The sequence below is a fragment of the Aplysia californica genome, unplaced genomic scaffold (assembly GCF_000002075.1).
Source record: "Aplysia californica isolate F4 #8 unplaced genomic scaffold, AplCal3.0 scaffold01018, whole genome shotgun sequence".
NCBI lineage: Eukaryota > Metazoa > Mollusca > Gastropoda > Aplysiida > Aplysiidae > Aplysia > Aplysia californica.
In genome coordinates this window covers 192,145-206,128 of record NW_004798288.1, presented here as the reverse complement: position 1 = coordinate 206,128, position 13,984 = coordinate 192,145, and the positions used below count along the sequence as shown (strand labels likewise).

The 13,984-nt window shown below is 38.1% G+C and overlaps 1 protein-coding gene across 1 annotated transcript in view; it reads right to left on the bottom strand.

Annotated features, from left to right (window-relative positions):
- Positions 1–6,027: 6,027 nt before the first annotated feature.
- LOC101850293 (mitochondrial calcium uniporter regulator 1) overlaps positions 6,028–13,984 on the bottom strand; it is a 14,213-nt gene continuing 6,256 nt past the window's right edge. The window contains exons 3-7 of the mRNA XM_005111162.3: positions 13,665–13,768; positions 11,231–11,332; positions 10,740–10,853; positions 9,312–9,426; positions 6,028–8,631 (exon numbers count right to left, since the gene is read on the bottom strand). Of these exons, the coding sequence (XP_005111219.1) occupies positions 8,576–8,631; positions 9,312–9,426; positions 10,740–10,853; positions 11,231–11,332; positions 13,665–13,768 (491 nt within the window). The 3' untranslated portion in view covers positions 6,028–8,575. The remainder of the gene's footprint in view (positions 8,632–9,311; positions 9,427–10,739; positions 10,854–11,230; positions 11,333–13,664; positions 13,769–13,984) is intronic.

Genomic DNA, 13,984 nt, shown 5'->3' with positions numbered 1-13,984 from the left:
GTAAGGTATTAATTATTTCCAGCATTAGCCAACAATTTTTGAATATCAAGAAAGATATACTATGAGGGCTTCAAATACACTTTACTTATGAATAATGACATCACCAAAAGACTCAAATTTAAAAAGTAAGCTACCCAAGGTTGCATTCTTGACCCATGTTAGTTCACAAAATTATTTCAAAGAGAGTATAAACAGGAAATGAAGACATAAGAAAAAAAAAACTCTTCAAAGTTTACAGTGTGGGTATCATCAAGCTCTGTCCTATGATGGAAGCTGATGACAAATCTTTTACACCAACTATACAATATGAATCATTCTGGAGGCGGACTGCTTCGATCCTGCCTGTGTCAGGGCCAATTTGGGTTAAGCGAGATACCACATCACTGCAGATGGAGATACCCGACATAATTGTCATTTTCCCTGCTTGGGAACCGAACTCATGCATACAACAGCAGAGCCTATCCATTACATCCATGAAACCGGCATTTTGTTATGTCAGAATATATCACTTATCAGTATAAACGGCTACAGACAAAAACATGCGGGCTGGGGCTGGTGCGGCGTTCTTTTGAATGAAAAAGGTACATTTTCTTGTTCTGGTCCCATACCCTGATAATAATGGTGTCCGTTATTGGTTAATTACTAGGCCATATATCATAAATATGAGACCGGGAGTTCGATATTTATGAGTAGCAGAAAGTGGACATAGGAATCTCAGTGGACACTTCTTACTGTGGAGATGATTCCTTATAAAAATAATAGTAAAATCAGCAGCAAGAGGGTTTACTTTTAAAACAAAAAAAAATTAAACTTCAAAAAACAAAAAAGCATGGTAAGTCTACTTAAAAAAGTAAACAACTCAACAAAACTATGGCACCTAAATGGCTCATCATAGCATTTAAAAAAATACAGAAAGTAAAAAGAAAAGAATCAGACAGTACACGAATCACACAAAGAAACTAGAATATCTATACTAAATCGCATCATAAGAATTAAAGCAAGACAATGACAAGCAATTTTGTGAAGAAAAAAAACAACTCATATAGGAGGTTATGAAATTCAGTCTGACACTTCTATTATAACTATAAAAGTCTAGACTTACAATGGGCTATCTGATATGTCGTACTATGGAAGCTGAGATATAAAGAAGAGACCGGCAGAAAATAAGTCAAAACCCACAATTACAAAATGCATCTCAATACAAATTATGGCAATAAAAGCGCATTCTGTTGACAGTGGATGATGGAAAACTACAGTTGCTGTTGTATGTGCCATGTCTGACACTGGAAATTGAGAGAAACAAAGAAAAATAAATATAATACGCTCTGGAATGTCTTTATTCACGGGCGACATGTTTATGCTGGCGACTGTTTTACACCCCCATCGATAAAATTCAGAACATTTAAAGAGGAAGGCTGCCTTGACCTCAGGTTAGGGCTAAACAGGACTGTGGGAGGTTGGCCAACATGTCAGCGAGAAATGGCTACACTCAATACATTTCTCTTTGTGGGAATCAATTCAAACCCATGCCCTCTGAGAGCAAGACCAAAGTCTAACCATTACATCACAGATGCTAGTACCTAGAAAGACAAATACATTTTTGGTGATATTATTTCAGGACCAAATGTTAGCTCCTATACAGACTACCCTAGTTGTTTTCATGGAGAGATGGGCATAGTGCATTTTAAACAAGAACTATTAAGTCATGTAATTAATTTTCCATCATACAAAATGTTGTTTTAGTTCTTATGAAGAGAGTAAACAGAAAGTCAAAGTTAAAGGAAGTATGAACATGACCAAACAGAGCATTAAGTGATTGTTTTCAAAACTGCCCTAACAGATGAGTACCACTGTGTATATTGCACATACTTAATTACTCACTATAGCAAATGACAAGTTGGCACTAGTACTAGTAAAGACATGGCACAAAAAATAGGAGATTCTCTAACACTGAACAAAGCAACAGCAACATTGACATACTGTAAAACATGTGACAAGTGATCATCAATCCACTTATTAGCATATAAATAAAAATCATTACAATTACAATGCCTATGATAAACTCACGCTCCTGCATGCACATTCTACTTTTACTCCACCCTCTCCTCTGTGGCCCTGTCTATTCATGAAATAAAAAAATTAATCATAATCTGGAAAACAAAATTTAAAAAACGTTTTAACTAAAATATGTAGAGTAAATAAGACAAACCAAATAAAAAGTTTCTTCATTACGTAATTTGGGTTTTACGATTAACAATTTAAAATAAAAAATCCTTGTCCAAAGTAACAAAGTAAGTAACACAGTCTATCCACAAGTATTTCCTGTCCACAGAAATGGTGTGAATTCATACATACTCCCTGTCAAAAGTCTAGGTTTGCCCTGAAATATTCTCTGTCCAAATATATACAGGTTCCTATTGTCTCCTTTAGTGGCGTCGGTGGCCTAGTGGGTTAGGCTGGCAACCGTAAGGTTGATGAAGGTTCAAATCGCATCAAGGGCCCGATGTTGTGTCCTTGGGAAAGGCACTTTACATGAAATAACCTCACCTCACCCAGGTAGGACTGGGTACCCAGCTATGTTGTTTCTCACAATTTAAAAAAATGGAAAGTCAGATTGATAGTGCAATCCTGGAAAATTAAAAAACTTCTGTGCAGGGTATAAGAATGTGATTTTTCAGCAATAATTTTTTTAAAAAGAAAAAACCTTTCCTTAACTACTTGAATGAGAGTTCAAATGACATACACGAGGAGAAGGCAAATTAGGAACAAACAGCATAAAGAAATGAAAACAAGCAATCAAACCTAAGCATCTACTTTTCCAACTTGAAAAAGAAAGTTGATCTGGTTTGGTATATGTGTCCAACACCTACCCCTTTAAACAGAGAAAGATTATCAGAGGGGGCCAGACTTTAAAAAAATTGAAGACAGCGTCCATCTATGACAGGACCGAGAGAGCAGGAGGAGATCATGGCAACCTCCTCAAACAATCCAAATTCAAGAACACCCCCCTTGGGATTCAAGTCAAGAGCGCCTAGAACAATCAAGCTACCTGAGATGAGAAAGTGATTTCTTGGGTAAACAGAAAAAGAGGTTATAACTTTTACAAGTCTTAGAAGAAAAATAATTTCAAGAAGCAAAACAAAATGAATTTCATGTGATCTGCATAAGCATTGATAAATTAAAATATGGAAAATAATACAAGACTGGATAAGATTGGATGGGTGCAAACAAGCAGCAAACTTACAAAACGTACACAAGGGTCTAAACACAGAGACTCATTAATGCTTTCATTCAAGCATTTAGACACAAGCATCAGACTACACAAATCTGTACAGAAAGAAAAATTGCTAAAACAAAATAAAAAAGAAGTGATCATTTCATTTTTTTAAAATGCTCTTGGCATCATTCAAAAGAATAATTGTTCCCAAACAGAGAAAAAGTAATAATTGCAAGTTAAGCATTATCACATTCTTCTTTCCATCTTTTAAACTACTGCATCAATGGAGAGGCCCTTTTTGCTTACTTGCTTACTTCCCCAGCACATTCCTAGCACGTTATTCTAGCTGCCACAGTTCTATGAGGTAATTGAATAGCAGATATGTGGCATAACGTGGTGGAATCAGGCTCTCGTCAATATTTGGGCATGTAGAGTTATTGGTATCATCTTAAAGCTTGTTTACTTGTCTTTATTTGGATGGAAAAAATATCCATTTATCTTGAATACAAGTCGAGATATTTTCAAATGAAGGAGGTTGGGGTCACCTGGTTTCAGAGGTAAAATTAGTGAGAAAAAGGCTGTCAAAAGTTAGTTATTTCCTTAGCATAAGAGTCCGTGGTAACTGAAAATTTACATTTTTTGTGCCTTCAATCCACGTTTTTCAGTCAAATCCACACAGAAATGAGTTCTTTAATAGGCATGAAATGTGTTGAGCCAAAAACCAAAAAATCGATAAAATTTCTCAAATCTGCGGAAAAATACCAGTTTCTTCACTTTGATTATTTTGACGAGAGCCTGATTCCACCATGCTGCCTCACATATATGTTTAGTGAAAGAAAGGCCGGCAAGGTCTATAGATACAAAAAAGAAAGAAGACCAAGAGACATTTTGTGCCTTCCGTCTTTTGTGTCTGAGCATGTACAATCCCATAGATATATGTGTATTTGTAGGTTGGCAAGAGTAGGAGCTATGCGCAAGAAGAAAACAGGGAAAGATAAAAAGAGAGAGCAGGAGAGAGAAAGACAAAGAAAGTGAGAAAGACAGCGAGAGAGGGAGGGAGGGAGGGGGAGGGAGAGGGAGAGAGAGAGAGAGAGAGAGAGAGAGAGAGAGAGAGAGAGAGAGAGAGAGAGAGAGAGAGAGAGAGAGAGAGAGAGAGAGAGAGAGAGAGAGAGAGAGAGAGAGAGAGAGAGAGAGAGAGGGGGAGGGGGGAATTGATAACTGTACTTTGTTATTGATAAACAATGTGTGTGGGTACTTTTTGTTGTAAAGCGCATTGAGCACTCTTTCAGTGAAAACAAGCTATATACATGCAATCCATTATTACTGACTATATATATAAATATATATATATATAATTTATGTCACACAGTACACAATGCAGTCATGAAAATTCTTCATTTTTCAACTCAATGAAACAGACCACTAAGAGAGACATAGCAGTGCTACATGTATATAATGGAAACGTTAGAACGAACAGATGTGGCGTCGGTGGCCTAGTGGTTAGGCTACAGGACTCGTAATCATGAGGTTACGGGTTTGGGGGTTCGAGCCGCGGGCACAACGTTGTGTCCTTGAGAAAGGCACTTTAGACGAATTTTCCTCACTTCACCCAGGTGGGAATGGGTACCCTGCCACAGACAGCGAAAGATCTTGTCAATATTTTAGTGTTTTAGCGCCTATAATTGGCTGCTAGCACTGTATGCTTCCCAGGAAGTTGAGGTTGTTTCAGAATGCTCTCAGGGCTCCTAGGGTAATAGTGGCGTCGGTGACCTAGTGGTTAGGCTCTCGGACTCGCAACCGTAAGGTCATGGGTTTGAATCCCGTCAGGGGCCTGACGTTGTGTCCTTGGGAAAGGCACTTTACACAAATTTTCCTCACTTCACCCAGGTGGGAATGGGTACCCGGTTATAGACAGCGGAAGATCTTGTCAGTTTGTTAGTGTTTGAGCGCGTGAAATCTGCACTGTATGCTTCCGCGTAAGCCGAGAATGTTTCCGAGTGTTCAATGGTCTGCTGGGGTAATAACATAGTGTAAAGCGCAAAGAGCCTGCTGTTGAGCGGGGATATGCGCTATACAAATGCTATTTATTTAATATTATTATACTATAGATTGCGAAGCGCACAGAGTTTGCTGTTGAGCGAGGACTGCGTTATACAAATACTATCTATTTTAGTAATTGTTGCAGGAAAAGCTCGATAATTCAAAGCCAGACTGTGCCGTAGAAGTATCTCATATGTCTGGATAGTCCGCTGCCCAGTGCTCTGTAAACATATCCCGCAGGGCGGCTAAAACCTGCGTTTAATGGCTTGTTCTAGCAGGTCTTGTCAATGAATTAATTCATCTCTTCATTTCTCTTTCTATTGAAATGAGTTTTACCAATCAGCCTCTTATAATTATAATCAGCAAACAAACGTCGATTCAAGATTGTGACATCCGATATCTTGCCCACAGTAGAATTTTCCTTAGCAAGCGGGGTGCAAACATGATTAGCAATCTAGGGGTTAATGTAGGTATTTTTATGCATCCATCAACACAATTTAGATCATTTAGAAGGCGGGCTACCGACCCTGTCTGTCAGGTTCAACCCAGGCTGAGAGGCCTACATCCCAGCAGAAATACTGAGATACTTGATAAGAATTCTCCCCATTCGAGAATCAAACCCGGGTCTTCTGCATGCCACAACCTGTCCCCGTAGTTTTATGCACCCCGCATAATTTAGCAAAATTTGATCAAATTTTGCATAATTTCTGATTATTTTCCTTTATCATTCTTTGTTAAAAATTAAAAGAATTGAATAATTTCACATTTTTGGGCTCAGTTTGCATAATTTCATAATTTTTTTTGCATAAAACCACGGGGACAGCACAACAAAGCGCCTAACTGCTACACCACGGACACAAGTAAGAAGCCAGTGAACAAGGCACCAACTGCAATAGCCAAAAAGCAGCATCTGTAACAACAGTAAGAGGGCCTGCCTCCCAACAATCAGACTTTATATTCACATAACGAAGATAAATGAAACTTGCTGCAGCAAATAGACAGAAGGATACCACTACAGATGTTGATTTGTCGCTTATGACGAGTCAACACAATAACAGTCATATTTTGAAAGAGAATAGATGAGGTCAGAAGTATTAAATATCAACAAAAAGTGGAAAGAACAGAATGATCACAACCAATCACCGGTACATCCTCAGGGCAAGGTATCTCTGCCATCTCCTCAGGCAGAAGGAGGACAACAGTAGCAATGCAAGACTGACAAGAGAAAACATTATTGCACGAGTCAAATATCAGTGATTCTATCAAACATTTGGAAACAGTACACATGTATCAGCAGATAGATACAAGAACCTGATGTAAGAAACAACAAGCAGCACTTGTAAACAATTAGGAGACGTTAAGTCCTGGTGCGTTAAACGTACTGAGAAATGACATAATGACATGCATCCTCCTCTCAGACAGACCTTGATATACATCCTACATAATGACTGCATACTCAAACAGATATATAAATACATCCATAAATTTATACCATCACACAGCCATAATATCAAGTACTGCAAGCTTTTAAAGCAGAAAAGGCTACTTGGCAGTGAGCTAAACTTGTATGTATGCCAAAGAGTTTGGCTTCATTTCTGTACCTGGCATTTTCATTAAGCCCTGGCAAGTGGGACCAAACATTTGTGTCTTCTCGAAAACTAACAAAAAACCCTTACGTAAAAGAAAATTTAACAGCTTGAGCCTGCTGTAGGAATGAAGTTCGAAATTCCTTATACCCCAAAACTTAGGATATCGGCTATCATCAAGTGTAACTTTTAAAAACGACATGAGGTTGTCTGGAAGGGACAAGGGAAAAACAACCCACAAGGACAATATAAGATATACAAATAATGGCCAGTTACACTCATGACAAATATACAACTGACGAACCATTGAGATCACTATGGTGAAGGAAGACGAATAAAATGCGATCTTTTAGAAAATACAAACATTCACAAAAACACACACACACGCACTCAAACATATCCCTGTTGAATATCATGTCTAAATGCAAACTTCTATCCCCAATCTTTTCAAATTCATGCACTTTAACAGGATATTCACAGCATACTTCTCCTGACAGTAGCATATCTAAAGTCTCTGCACACTGGTTAAGACAAGGATAAGACGAGATAAGATATTGACTCTCCACAGAAACAAACTGACACCATGCTCCACCACTCTCCAGAATACAAAATATGAATACATTCGTCATCTCAAGACAAACAGGTACACCCACATTGCAATACCCATGCACACACATACACAAAGACACACAGCCACCCTCCTTCCCTATCTCTAAATCTCTCTCTCTTAAAAAGCCCTATTATAATTTATTCTTACACTGAGTTATGCTTCTCCCTCAGAGACCTTTCATGACAACACATTTTATAGAACATTACAGCAACTGCAGCAAACCTGCACTTATCCCTATGGCCTTGGATGGAGACTTCCTTATTAAGAGTGTAATCTTACTTGAAAGGAAAAGTCTGAGATGCCCTATAATTTTAGAAAAGTCATGCTATTCTGGTAAGTATTGTCAGTTTGCAAAACACAGCACGAGGCAACTTCTCTTTCCCATTTTATCAAAATGACCAAAAATATATGCAATATGAAATGGAGAATAAGACTTCTCATCTATGAGCAACCAAAAATTATGGGCAGAGACCTTCAAACAGTAAAATACCATTATTTTTTATAATTTCACTCTCTAGGATGAAACTATAATTTTAATGTGAGGACTTGACCATTCATGTCTAAATAATAGTCATGTGCTCTATCACACAGTGGATGTTCTCTTCATACACAGTGGACATTTGCCAATTAATTAGTAATAATCTGACCTAAGATATTCATATTTGGGAAGAAGAAAATAGCAAGGCACTATACACACGGGAACCAGCTATCAATCATTCTTCCTTAAAACTGGTAAAAAATATCTGAACAAATAAACAAAGAAATAAAAATGTAAAATAAATAAACATCAATTGTGCAAAAAGGAATACCAAAAATTATTTCCGCAAGGATGCCTTATCAATGGAAGCAAATCGTTAATAAAATATGAAATGCTGGATACAAAGTAACAGTAAGTTAGTCCAGCTACAGAACAATATCTTGAAATAATGATCTTGGAACATCTGTCAGTTTATGAACTTACCTTCACCGAAGAGTAAAGACTGCATTTTAAATCTTATTGTTCAGTTTTACAGAATAACAAAAGCATATTCCTTTCCTGAAACGTGTAGGCCTATATAAGATATATATATGAAGGTATATAATTATTAAATGTACAATTAATGATTCTACGGTCAGCCTATATCAATGCCACAGTCGAAGAATTCCAAGGACAAGAGTTCCAACAGCAATCACAGTACCTGAAAAAAATGGTAATAAAAGTATAGTACTCCCCTTGATGAACTACACATGTCCAGCAGGCGCACACATGCACACACACACACACATACTGGCGCACACACATACACACACATACATACATTCATTAATACACGGGTAGAAGAATGGACAAAAGTGATCTCTGTAAGAATGGACCCCCAAGTCTACAATACAATACTCCAATGAAAGCCAATCTCAAATACTGTAATAATTAAATTCCCTTTACACTAGATGGTCACTACCATGAGTTCCTGCTCCACAACAGAAACCCCACATGAGATGAGCACTGTGGGTTCTATTCCCTAAGCTGCCACTTGTGGTAACAGGCTTGTTTTTTTGTTGTTGACTGCAGTCCTTGTGGTTAGCCAATTGTTAAAAGAACTAATCACTTCGTTCCTGACCCTGACTCATCCAACTAAACAGGTCCCATCCATCTTTTGAAATTGCAAAACTGTACAGGTTTAACATTCCTCGCAACACTGTAAGGTTATTTAAAAGGCGGGACCTCTGAATTTAAAGTCCATCACCAATAAGAATGAACCAAACGGGATAATTTGTGAAAAGTGCCTTTTCCAAGACTGAGCTCAGCCTCAACCTATCCTTTGCTTACAAGCATAAAGCACACATTTCTCATTAACTAGTTCTCTTAAAAAGTACTTACCTCCAGCATATTTGAATATATCATTACGGTACACTTCATATGTGGTCTTCAGGTTGGCCACTTCGGTATCAATCTTGTTGTGAAGCATCTGCAGTCGCTTTTCATTTTCAGCATGCTGAAGAAAGATAGAAAAGTATATCATTTTACAGATCGAGGTACTGAACTAACAACAGCAAGACAATCCATTTCTGGTTATGAACATACAGAATGCTGTATCCAAACAAAAAAGAATAAAAGGTGAGAGTCCACAGATCCTTATACTGAACTCATCACTGTTTAGAGAAGTAAATCGGCATGACATGATAATGGTTAATTTGTCATTTAGTACAAGAAAAGAGTATATCTCTGCCGTCTTAGGAAAAAAGGACGAATATCGGATATTGGGTCGTATAGAGATATCAATACCACGTGAAAGAGCATAAAAAGCTGCATCTTTTGAACCAGTGGCAATTATATTTAGAGAGGTTTGAATACTTTAATTTGGTATTGGAAGTATCATCACAATTTTTTCTTTTTAATTTATTTTATATTTTATGAAAGAAAGACGAATCTCCCGTCCTACTGTGAAAAAAGGACGAATACCGAGAGGTTTCTCCTCAGCTGTATATTAGCAAGTGAAAAGGAAAAACCGTTTAAGAAAAAGCGACGAATATTCGTCTTTCTTCGCCAAAACATGCTTACGTTACATTGCTACAGGTCTTACGATGAAATACCAAAAGGCTCAAATCCTGGCATATCCGGCGTTGATCCCCGCAGTGTCAAGTGTGTTGCACGCAGTAAGATGACAAGCACGACTGCTTCTGTACACTCACCTGAATTTGAACCCCAGATCTTTGGCTCCACCCCCAAAGCTCAATTAAATAACAGTCTGGAAGCCACAAAACACTTACCAAAAAAATGGACGAACCTCAAATATCACAGAAACGAAAAATCCAGGACATTATTATTTGACAACGTCGGGTGAAAGAAAGACGAATATTGCCATTCGTCCTTTTCCCATAAAAAAAACTAATCAAAACTTCATCAATCTGTTATGAAAGAATGACTTTTGTCTTCTTCACAAAATTTTGTTGATATTTCCAAACAAAATTTTAACTACAAGTGCATAATTGCACCATCCTTCCTCCTGCCAAAAATCAAGTTAACAATAAAATAAAAAACCAACTTTTTAAACATGAGACGAATAAATTTGATTTTTTGGCCCTCCTGGAAAATGGGTATGTCGCGATATTCATCCTTTTTCCCCAAGACGGCAGATCTAATTACCAGAAATGGAAGAGCACGGTAAAAAGACCTACCAGTGATACCCTCCAACTACTTGCACTTGCATTTGTCAGTTCAAGCTCCACTTCTCCACTTTAATCAATTATAAAAATGAATCATGTAAGCAATAGAGGAAGGAATGAGACAATCACTGCCATTACTCACCGCTTCTATGGCGCGTCCTCGTTCCAGGTTGATATCCAGACTGAACTGCCCCTTCAACTTAACAATCTCATCATTCATATGCCCTTGGATCTGAGACATCTCAAAACTCATTTTCTGTTAAAAAAATAAATAAAACACACTGAAGGTACATGTAGTATGTAGGCCTACAATCATTAGTTCTTTTTCCCCCAAAAATATTTACAACCATATATAGTAAAAAATCAACTTTTAAAAATCAAATATAGACAAAAGAACTTTAACAATTATAGTTTATGTAAATGGTTCTACAAAAGTATTCACTATCTTTACAAACAGTCTTTAGATGATTAAAAAAACAACACTTTTAATTCAGTGGTAAAGACAGAAAAATAAACTTGAATTTAAACAAAGATGAGGTCAGCACATTTCTGAAAATGGGTTTTCCCAATCTTCACCAAAATAATGACAACAGAGAAACAGGACATGGGGTAAACAGCATGTAGCACACCCACCTCAGTATCTGTTTTGAGAGAAGAAAACTCAGTCTTTTGCAGAAGTGTCATGTCCTTCTTCACAGATGCTATCTCCGCAAGCAGCTGCTGCACTGTTATTTCCTGAGAAATAGACAATAGCAATTCACACAAAAGTCAGTTTCATGGAGATACATAAAAATAATTATGAATATTATCTTGGATTAACTCTTCATTTATACAGAAATTACTACCATATAGTTAAAAATGCTCTTACCATTATCATGTAGTTCTTCCACTGAAAATTGCTTTATTCAGCTTTATGCATAGTTTCTGCCTTGGACTTACTATGGACTGAACCTATGGAGAGTCTTCATCAATGACTTGCTTTGAGATGTACAAGGGCTGGCTATAAAAGCAACAATTTTTGTCCTAATATAATAAAAATGTAACACATCATACCTCAACATGTGCTTTGTTTCTCAATGTAATCACCATCCTGCTGGACACATTTTCCCCATCACTGGATCAGGGAGAAGATACCCTCCCTGAAGAATTTTCCGTCAAGGAATTTCAAACAATCTTTCACGGCTTCCACGAGGTCTTTGTAGTCGGCGAATCGCTGTCCAGAAATATGGCGTTTCATTGGACGAAAAAGGTGATAATCTGACCGGGTCAAGTCAGGACAGTGAGGGGGGTGTGGCAGAACTTCCCAGCCGAACCTTTGGATTTGTCTTTCGTAGCGTATGTGGTGTGTGGCGTTGTGTTGTCATGCTGTAAAATGACCCCGTTGGACAATCGGCCAGGTCTTTTTCGGAGCAAAACCTCTCTCAACTTATCAAGAGTCTGGCAGTATCAGTTAACATTAACACTTTATCCTCGTTCCAGAATGTCAAGAAGCAGAACACCCTTAGCGTCCCAGAAAACCGTGGCCATGAGTTTCTTCACCGATGACTGAACTTTAAACTTTTTCGGGGGAGGTGAAGACGTGGGCTTCCAAACCATTGAATCTCTCTTTGTCCCAGGTTTCATGTGATGTATCCAAGTCTCATCACCTGTAATAATGCTTCTCAGGAATGCTTCATCGTATTGTTGGAGGTCTCCAGATGCGTTCATGACTCCCATGACAGCTTGGCGACAACGATTCAACAAAGTCTGAGACACTTCTACACGTTGCGTCTTGTGGTCAGCTGTCAGCTCTTTTGGGACCCATCGAGCAAAGACCTTTCAATAGTGCAGCTCATCAAACACTATTCTATGGACAGTCGACTTTGAAATGTTTAGCTACTCGAAAATTTCACGAATTTTTAGGCGCCTGTCTGTTTGAATGAGTTCGATAACGCGACTCTTGTTGTCCTCAGTCTTGGCAGAAAAATAAGGACCTGGGTGAACTTTGTCATTGACATCCGCATGCCCGGCTTTGAACTTTCTACACCACTCAAATACCTGTGACTTTCCATAACTTTCTCCCCATAAACTGACTTTATTTCAGTGTATATTTCTATAGGTTTGAGACTTTTTGCGGTCAGAAATCCAATGACTGACCTCACTTCTACCCTTGACCAATTTTCCAAGGGGGTAGACATCTTAGGAGAATTGCTGTGTTCGTTTGGTTTGTGCGATGCTCATGGCGCTCTATCAGGAAATTCCTAGATGATTGTTTTACAAGTGCGCGTTCACAGAATGTGAAAATATAGAATAGTTTTCAAATTACAACCAAATTCCGGTTTTCCATGGGACAGCCCTCGTATAACAAGCCAGAAATCATACACACTAAACACGGGAAATTGAACTTAAGAAAAATATCGGCATCTTTACCGCCAAAAATTGGACAACTTTATTTCCTCAACGAGAATTTAAGCTCATGGTGGCATTAATTAATATCACACCATATAAAAAAACTCAATAAATGTTCCAAACACAAACTTACAACAGTACTGGCTCCAACAGTGTGTTCTTGGCTTGTAAGATAATGTATTCTTCTTCTTCTCTCCTGTGTCCACAGCTAGATTTTTGGAGATGTCACTAGTACTAGTAGTTTTTCTACCCACGGTACAATTGTTTCTATTACATAATATGGCCTATCTCACGGCCAAAAATAAATAGTGTCCCTCAATCCTCAGGCAGCCAAGTGCCCTTTTTTGGATACAGTCTCATTTTCTGGGGTTCTGATTAAACCAGGTAGGCTTACTCTGACCTTAGGAGAAAGCATGCTACCTCAAGACTTAAAACGCACAAGGACAAAATGTTACTTTCTTGCATCATTTACACTGTGCCGCCAATATAAACGACAGTATTTATCCTGCTATGTTCTATATTCTACATTCTGTAATAACAGGGTAGTAATTGGTGGTCACTGATTGTCTTTTTATTTATACATTCGCAACTACTGTTTTTCTTCTTTTTGTTATAAAGATCAGTGACCACCAATTATTACTTCCCCAGCAGGTGATCTATTTCTCCCTGCGTCGCTCACCTTTTGCAGCTTTGTGACCATGTGCCGGCCCTGGTGATCCAGTGTGGTGTTGATGACTTCCACAAGACATTCAGCGCAGCCTTCTGCCTGCTGCCGGGAGAAACCTAGCAAAACATTCCAGAGTCATTGATTCAACAATTAAAGTCAGAGCACTTGTCTCCATCAGTAATGGGAATTGTTGCCAGTGATTACGCTTTATGTGTGTGCCTGATATGGAGAGAAGACCCATATAGGTTTAAGTGTTAAATGTTTATGTGTATGTACATGTGTGTGTGTGTGAAAAAAGAGAGAGAGAGAGAGAGAGAGAGAGAGAGAGAGAG